This window comes from Pomacea canaliculata, linkage group LG13 (genome assembly GCF_003073045.1).
Source record: "Pomacea canaliculata isolate SZHN2017 linkage group LG13, ASM307304v1, whole genome shotgun sequence".
NCBI classification, from domain to species: Eukaryota; Metazoa; Mollusca; class Gastropoda; order Architaenioglossa; family Ampullariidae; genus Pomacea; species Pomacea canaliculata.
This window is the reverse complement of record NC_037602.1, coordinates 1,867,107-1,876,152: the sequence shown is the minus strand read 5'-3', so window position 1 is coordinate 1,876,152 and position 9,046 is coordinate 1,867,107. Positions and strand designations below refer to the sequence as shown.

Sequence of the window (9,046 nt, the reverse complement as noted above, 5' to 3'; positions counted from 1 at the left end):
CTGCCTTCCAGCCAGGGTGGTGCTCTGGACCTGGCGAGGGTGCGGTGCCATGCCAGAATCCCCAGCCCTGCTTCCAGCCAGGGTGGTGCTCTGGACCTGGCGAGGGTGCGGTGCCATGCCAGAATCCCCAGCCCTGCCTTCCAGCCAGGGTGGTGCTCTGGACCTGGCGAGGGTGCGGTGCCATGCCAGAATCCCCAGCCCTGCCTTCCAGCCAGGGTGGTGCTCTGGACCTGGCGGTGGGTGCGGTGCCATGCCAGAATCCCCAGCCTGCCTTCCAGCCAGGGTGGTGCTCTGGACCTGGCGAGGGTGCGGTGCCATGCCAGAATCCCCAGCCCTGCCTTCCAGCCAGGGTGGTGCTCTGGACCTGGCGAGGGTGCGGTGCCATGCCAGAATCCCCAGCCCTGCCTTCCAGCCAGGGTGGTGCTCTGGACCTGGCGAGGGGTGCGGTGCCATGCAGAATCCCCAGCCCTGCCTTCCAGCCAGGGTGGTGCTCTGGACCTGGCGGGGTGCGGTGCCATGCCAGAATCCCCAGCCCTGCCTTCCAGCCAGGGTGGTGCTCTGGACCTGGCGAGGGTGCGGTGCCATGCCAGAATCCCCAGCCCTGCCTTCCAGCCAGGGTGGTGCTCTGGACCTGGCGAGGGTGCGGTGCCATGCCAGAATCCCCAGCCCTGCCTTCCAGCCAGGGTGGTGCTCTGGACCTGGCGAGGGTGCGGTGCCATGCCAGAATCCCCAGCCCTGCCTTCCAGCCAGGGTGGTGCTCTGGACCTGGCGAGGGTGCGGTGCCATGCCAGAATCCCCAGCCCTGCCTTCCAGCCAGGGTGGTGCTCTGGACCTGGCGGGGTGCGGTGCCATGCCAGAATCCCCAGCCCTGCCTTCCAGCCAGGGTGGTGCTCTGGACCTGGCGAGGGTGCGGTGCCATGCCAGAATCCCCAGCCCTGCCTTCCAGCCAGGGTGGTGCTCTGGACCTGGCGAGGGTGCGGTGCCATGCCAGAATCCCCAGCCCTGCCTTCCAGCCAGGGTGGTGCTCTGGACCTGGCGAGGGTGCGGTGCCATGCCAGAATCCCCAGCCCTGCCTTCCAGCCAGGGTGGTGCTCTGGACCTGGCGAGGGTGCGGTGCCATGCCAGAATCCCCAGCCCTGCCTTCCAGCCAGGGTGGTGCTCTGGACCTGGCGAGGGGTGCGGTGCCATGCCAGAATCCCAGCCCTGCTTCCAGCCAGGGTGGTGCTCTGGACCTGGCGAGGGTGCGGTGCCATGCCAGAATCCCCAGCCCTGCCTTCCAGCCAGGGTGGTGCTCTGGACCTGGCGAGGGTGCGGTGCCATGCCAGAATCCCCAGCCTGCCTTCCAGCCAGGGTGGTGCTCTGGACCTGGCGAGGGTGCGGTGCCATGCCAGAATCCCCAGCCCTGCCTTCCAGCCAGGGTGGTGCTCTGGACCTGGCGAGGGTGCGGTGCCATGCCAGAATCCCAGCCCTGCCTTCCAGCCAGGTGGTGCTCTGGACCTGGCGAGGGTGCGGTGCCATGCCAGAATCCCCAGCCCTGCCTTCCAGCCAGGGTGGTGCTCTGGACCTGGCGAGGGTGCGGTGCCATGCCAGAATCCCCAGCCCTGCCTTCCAGCCAGGGTGGTGCTCTGGACTGGCGAGGGTGCGTGCATGCCAGAATCCCAGCCTGCCTTCAGCCAGGGTGCTCTGGAAGGGGTGCGGTGCCCATGCCAGAATCCCCAGCCCTGCCTGCCAGCTGGTGCTCTGGACCTGGCGAGGGTGCGTGCCATGTCCCAGCCCTGCCTTTCCAGCCACTCTGGACTGGCGAGGGTGCCATGCCAGAAATCCCCAGCCCTGCGCCAGGGTGGTGCTCTGGACCTGGCGAGGGTGCGGTGCCATGCCAGAATCCCCAGCCCTGCCTTCAGCCAGGGTGGAGCTCTGGACCTGGCGAGGGTGCGGTGCCATGCCAGAATCCCCAGCCCTGCCTTCCAGCCAGGGTGGTGCTCTGGACCTGGCGAGGGTGCGGTGCCATGCCAGAATCCCCAGCCCTGCCTTCCAGCCAGGGTGGTGCTCTGGACCTGGCGAGGGTGCGGTGCCAAAATGAGGAGAGGAGAGATGTGGTGGGGTGGGGGTAGAACTGCACCATGCACGTGATCATTATAAACAGACCATCAGCATGGAGCACAAAACAATGAGCGGATGTAAAGGCCTTGTCGTCATGTTCTGGGGGTCAGCTTTCCTGGAGTGGCCGGAGGTGTGATGCTACGGTCAAGCTCTGCTGCAGCTAGTGAACCACTGTCCCAGACTTGCCTCTGTCTCACTGGAGAACATCGTTGTCGATCTGGAAACAGCGACAGAGATCATGCCTCCAGCGGCAATGCCGAGAGAGGCAAACAGTGCAAAATGTTGTGTAAATGCATGAGTGGCTAAATGTGTGTAGAGGTGTGTAGGTTTACCTACTGTCAGTTAATTGCTAACTGGCTGGTGTGCCTACTGTCAGTTAGTTATTAACTAGTTGGGATGCCTGGTTCCATCCGAATTGCTCTTTCCTGCTGACTGTTCCAACTGTGATGTCATTGTCAGCTGCGATGTCATTGTCAGCTGTGATGTCGTTGTCAGCTGTGATGTCGTTGTCAGCTGTGATCTTTCACTTCACTGAAGTCAAGCGTGGAGTCGCCGTAACGAGGTGAAACATCCTCTACACGTGATGTCCTTTTCCTCACGTGACAGCTGGAGTTCGGCAACACAGTTTCCATTGAAACCGCTCTTTTTCCCCTCCCTCTCTCTCTCCTCCCCTTCTGCGCAATTCCGAAATCTTCAAAGCAACGTTTGTAGCCCGCACCCAACCCTTCAAACACCCCTCTTGCATCCTTCACCAATCTCACACCCGTTTACCACCCCTAGTTCAACAAATAAAGGTGTGTGTGTGGTAGAGCGATCAGTGTCGTCTCAGACTGCGTTGTCCACGTGTGTTGGGTGCAGTTTGTGTTTGTCATAATTTCCTTCTTTGTCCCTTCCCCTATCTCCTTGATGCCCACCCACCTTCTCTCTCGGTCTGTCGCTCTCATGGGATATTCTCTCAAATTACATTATCAATTACAATGTTTGTTTGGCATAAGAAGACGCGTAGGGATGTTTTTTTCGCAGCGTTGTGTCTTATGGAGCCAGTGACGACATCTCAAACTGTAGAAACTAAACATGAGCAGGTATTCCTACCGCACAATGAATACCTTGTGCATTCCTAGGATCGAAACACATATTTCTGCCAGATTTGTCAGTGGTGAGACATCCTTCAATGCGCCAAAAGACGGCATTGCCCGAGCTAATGCCAAACGTGATGTTCAAGAATTCTGAAAGACCAAGCTGCTCTTTGTTGGCTGAATGCCAAGTCAGAAGGTCCTGTCAATGCCAGCAGATGTGAAGAAGGAAGTACTCTGAGGTATATATCTTTCTAATGGAGAGTCACTTTCTTATACACGTGGAAGAAATGATGACAAATTCTTAAGAAAAACTTTTATAGGTCGAAGAACAGTGGATGCGCGAAGATGTCGATGCATGAAGAAAATGAAAACGAGAAGAAATGATTGTAACACAATCACACAGGAACACGAAGCCATTAAAAGCACACGCTGATGTCTGAGGCGGTAAAATGACAATAAAATGTTAGGATTTCTGTAGAACACAGCACGAGTTAAATCACTGATTAACATTTGATGAACATTTAACTTAACAAGTATATAAAAACGTGAGCGTATTCACAGTTTACACATTTGCCCTAAGGGCGTGCATGCCATTGAATGAAAGATGGAGAAATCTCAAAGGGCAAGGTCCCTGTCATGATCAGAACTTTGCCCTTGTTTGAGAAATAATCCGTCTTATACTCTGTTTTCAAAACACCCAATAAAATTACCTTTTTTAACGATCTTTATCTCGAAGAAGTTTACTAGCTAATTATTAAGTGATCGGAGTATCTGTGGAGTCTGAGAAATGTTGTATATTGGATGTTAGGTATTTCCCAACCTCCTAAACGAGGGCGGATACTAGAGGCACACTGGCCTTTACTTAAGTCTCAAGACAAAAATGCGGTCCACACTCATACAGATGGAACGACTGTTGGTGTCCATGGGCCAGGTTGCATGACTGTTGGTATCTACTTTCCGTACATTCAGATGCCTATATCTTTCAGAGGAGGAAAGAGCACTGTGGAAAGAAATGCGATATTCTATGCAACTAAGTGTATGTTGGTCATGGCACGCACTACAGTCTGACGGAAATTGCCTGCTTCTGGTCATGGCTTCCGATGGAATGTAAGTAGTATGGCTGCTGCTTCTGAAGACTGGATGTTTTACTTGTGTTTTCACCTCAACGTGATTTTCAAAACGATTGGAAGAGATGTTGACTGGACAAGTAGCCATCAGAGCAGTGCTGTAGCAGTCTGTACTCATTGTGTCGACAGTGGTAACGGTCTGAACAGTTCCCCCTTGTACCCTGTGTGTGACAGACTTCTACCCGGGTTGTAGCATCATCGCAATATACATACACAAACTGACCAGAACTAACACCCACTACGTGCTTTTTGTTCAAATGATTTATTTCGAAATATTACATGAAATATTGAATATGTTGCAGGAAAAATAATTTTAAGTGTTTCTCGACAACACATCGCCATCAAAAGTTAAACAAAAGTCACACTGCTCAAAACCTTGCTTGCTCTCAGTACAATTAAGCAGGAAATACAGGCATTAAACTGTACAAACGTTTCGGGGTGTTTAAAATGTTTGGCCAGCACAGCTAACACTCTTGATTATGTCAAATACCTGAATCCCGCGCGTGATTCACTCTTGTCAAGTATGTCAGGTAAATTATTTGCACACCTCGATAAAGCCTACATTTGTGAAATGAATTAAAAGCTTAGGTCTTCGCCCGGAGCATTAATGGAATATCCATGGTGAAAGGTGGCACTACACTGTATCATCATTTGCATAGACACAGGAATCGACCAGAACGTGCAGCGTTATCTCCCCTAACCCCCAACTTCCGCTTTGCTTTGCCGCTCGCCGACTGTTGCAGGCATTTGCAGACATCGGTTAGGACCTGATCGCGCCTTTTGTTTAATGTTTATCGATGATGCAGCTGTCCTGACAATACATCATTCACCACATGTTTTCCTAACGATTTCACCGTATTTGATTAGCAAGACAGTTTTTGGTGGTCTCCTCTTGTTTGCCTTTGAAATGGTGTGGACAGGATGTAATTTGGCTTCTGCCCGTTATGAGGTCTTGTGCTTCATGCTTCCATCATGTCGCGAAGGTGTTAACTATCATCACAATATCAAGCTCTGGCCTCCACACAGGTGTACTTTGCTGTAGAGCCTCTAATGCATCTCCACAAAGTAATGTTGGGAGGAACACTAAGCTGAGGGTCTTTAAAATGATGCTTGAACGATATCCAAGGATGATCTGGTTGGATGGCATAATGTCCTAATAATGCCACTCAGAGTTCACTGCCAAATATAGAGACATGTTATTATATTTGATGGTCTGCTCCATGATGCACACGCTTCACATGATGTTCCACTTGCCCTTGCGCCAGTACGAGGTCAGGCACTGGTGGGCTTTCCTCCTAATCTTCTGGTCAGGGTCTCGATTGAATGTGTCCAGAGCTTCGGCCACTCGCAATTCGAGGTGTGCAGGTGACCCATCACACAAGGTATGGAGTACCTGGTATCTGCGACAGGACAGTTATATAGATGTGTCAACATACGATTTGAAATGTAATTGATTCATTACTTTTAAAGTGAAACGTAGCACATTGATGTATTACAAGGATGATTTAATAAGACTATACTGCTATAAATATATATGAAAGTAACATGTTTACATTAAAGGATGAAAATATTGGAATCCTATGTCCTTTCTAAACTAGCAGACAATTTTCTATTCTTTCTACACCAACCCTTATTTAAAATAACTGCGGTGAAGCTGATGGACTCACCTGACATTAGCGTCTTCATCAGAAATCATCTCAAAAACTCGTTCCCAGAATTCCGACAGGTCCTCTTGAACACGACAAGGACACATCTCCACGAGGGCTCGCTTCCGCACACTTGGCACGGGGTGATGGGTCAAGGCCAGAATGGTGTCAATGTCGGTCGTCTGTTCACACAGACGGAGAGCGTCGTTCACTCCCAGCGACGTGAGGTCACGTGACGGACTGTTGTGGGTGGTCGTCATCTCAGAGAAGGAAAACCCTTGAATTTCTTGGTTGATGAGTTTTTACAGTCCTGTTGTACACAACAATTCAAAAATATCTACAAAATTTATAAATTTAGTAAATGAAAAGAAAATAATAATTTCAATTAAATTATTTAAAGTTTGTTTTTATTATTAAGAATGCTGAGTGCTACGAGAACACACTTTTCAGTTTACATACAGGTAGAGTAGTGATAGCAGACACAAACGTAATATGCTGACATGAATGAAACTACAAAGGTATTTACTGATACATTTTATACACTGACATGTACAAGTGGTTGACATGTAATGATGTACAGCACTGTTTTGATATCAACACAGATGATACGAACCTCGTTTACAAACAATAAATAATTCAAATCTCAGTTTTGTAGGCCCTGGTAAGTAGCCGATGTCACGAAATCGTGGGTTCGGTGTTTTATATAGCTACCTGTACTGATTGCATGATCACCGTGCAAAGGCGGATATCTTGGAATCCTAAATATAGATCCTTGTTGTGGTGCGATGGTGCAAGATCACACATGGGAAGTAACTCTAGGTGAGACCTTGCTCTTGCAGTGGGGTTCACTCCCCTGACCAGAGACATGCAGTTACGGGTACTTTTACTTCAACACCCATGTAAATACAGTCCAGTCAATAGACGTTCTCCTGTCTGTTATAATATAAAGTTCACTCACTGATTCCTCAGTTAGTATCGCCATGGACCGTTCAAAGCTTGCTGGCCATGCTCAGTGAGAGATCGCAACTATAGAGGTGTCAGCAGGGCGACCTGTCGTCTGTCACCACAGTCTGAGTCACGATTTGAAGCTTGACAGTGATTCATGTCAGGAGGCAATTTTAATGTGTTCTGATGCTACAATACTTTAGTATTTAAAGCGTTGTACAGGTGTATTAGGCAATGTACTGTATCCTTACAGAGCCAGCGATGTGCAGATGAACCCTACATGCAGGTCGTCGATAGTGAGGACTCGACAAGTATTACTAACATTCCGTCACTGAGGATTTACAAAAAAAAAAAACTACGTATTGAAACACTAGTATTTCAACCTGGTGAAACTGTAGACATCGGTTATGACTGCGCAAGGGATGACAGGGAAAAAAAAAGGAAAATTGAATATGGCAGGTGGCTGAGGACGGTAAAACACACACACACACAAACAAAAAAACAAACAACAGCAAAAACCCCTAACCCTTTAAAAAAACGCAATAAATTTAAGAAAGAAACTGATCAGAACATCAATCAGAAATACTGCCATTTTCAGGCCCAGTCATCGGTTAATTTGCTGTCAAAGACGAGGGTGTGGTAGTCCCACGGCGGGCGACTGGGTCAGAGCGATCTTTGCACATTGACGGTTGGTGCAGTGGAATGCCGGGTCACAGCGGCCTGTCGACTGTTAGTACAGCAGCTGTCAACTGCTAAGACTATGTTTAGAATAAGAGTCGAACACTCTATATTTCTTTTGTTTGAATAAATTATTTGATCACCACTGGTTTCTGCTCAGTCACTCGATCCTCTTGTCTTGACATTCCCACACCTGTTCATTAAATAAACTCACTACAGACAGCGACACCCGAAGCTTCCAAAAGGAGCGATGGATAGAATAAAGGTGTAAAGGCTCGGACACACGACAAACCAAGGAAACCACCTGGGGGACTCCTTGTCACACCACCAATGTTCAATAAGTCGTTTCATTGTGCACGGCTGTAGCCTCACCTGCTTGTTGATGATGGCGGAGATCATCAATGCTGTGCTCGTGTTATATAAATATCAAAGCAACAAAGGAAAACAAGCTGGTGGATCAGACCTCGGGGTGTAAAGAGAATGCATGGTGTCTTTAAAAGTTTACAGTTTAAGTTTGCATACTCACATCTTGAAGAACTATGTTCCATTTCCTTTTCCTTTGGAGAATATTTTGTGCATATTTGTTCTCAATACTTTTAACTGTCCTCCATATTGTGTGCTTTTTTGGTTTGTTCGTTGTTTTGTTTTTGTTTTTTGTTTTTTGTTGTTGTTGTTGTTTGTTTGTTTGTTTTTTGCTATGGCTGCATTTGTAAACTAGGGAGTGAGTAATTTATACTAATTGAAAAATTGACCGCCCTGTTCTAGCCATAGAATCATTGAAAGACAAGTAAAGTCTGTCACTTCAGCCCAGCTGGACTGTCAGCTGCACGAATCTTGTCGTATGATTGTAAAATTACTGTTGAATCATGGAGAAGGAAGTATTACATTCTAAGTTATAGCCTGTAAATTAAAAAGACGATTCGAACCATCTACCTACAGTCATTATCCTGTCAATTAACGACTGCACCATGCAGGCTTCAACCACTGGTCTTCCCACATCGGCAAAAAAAGAACAAAAAGTGAATGTCAGCGTGAAAGTTCGCTAGGGGCCAGAACAAAAAGCCACATTGTATACCGGGTATATTGGTTTTAAAGGGGTGCAATTTTTTTCTCTTATGTATTTGGTATGTATTTTGAGAATGGAGGAGGGTACATTGCATAGAGGGTTTACCAGCAGGAGGAGCTGTGCAGATACCGTTGTCACTCCCTTCTGTCGTCTGCTTACCCCAGTCAGACACATTTTAACCGATTAAAATCGAAAACATATCCACCACCACCACCCCTCAACTATCCCTGTCACACAACTCGCTCCACTCCTTCTTACCCTGTGAACAATGGATCTACCCGAACCTCGGTCCCCACTGTTCAAGAGGATCGACCTATTCAGCTTTCCCTCCAAAAGCTGGCTAGTATTTTCTCAAACAAACTGTATTCGATGATCTAATCGTAAACTTACAGGTGTAGCAATAAGTGT

The 9,046-nt window shown here is 48.5% G+C and overlaps 1 protein-coding gene across 5 annotated transcripts; it reads right to left on the bottom strand.

The window, feature by feature from the left end:
• Positions 1-4,553: 4,553 nt before the first annotated feature.
• Positions 4,554-7,508, bottom strand: LOC112554662. Of its 5 annotated transcripts, none has more exons than XM_025222597.1 (3): positions 6,908-7,508; positions 5,971-6,259; positions 4,554-5,703 (listed from the first exon to the last, which is right to left on the bottom strand). In XM_025222597.1, the coding sequence occupies exons 2-3, from the start codon at positions 6,207-6,209 to the stop codon at positions 5,538-5,540; spliced, it is 405 nt and encodes a 134-aa protein (XP_025078382.1). In that variant the 5' UTR covers positions 6,210-6,259; positions 6,908-7,508; the 3' UTR covers positions 4,554-5,537. The 5 variants fall into 5 exon arrangements, with proteins under 5 accessions (XP_025078382.1, XP_025078381.1, XP_025078380.1 ...); XM_025222596.1 differs by lacking the exon at positions 6,908-7,508 and adding an exon at positions 6,592-6,698; XM_025222595.1 differs by lacking the exon at positions 6,908-7,508 and adding an exon at positions 6,563-6,693.
• Positions 7,509-9,046: the final 1,538 nt, after the last annotated feature.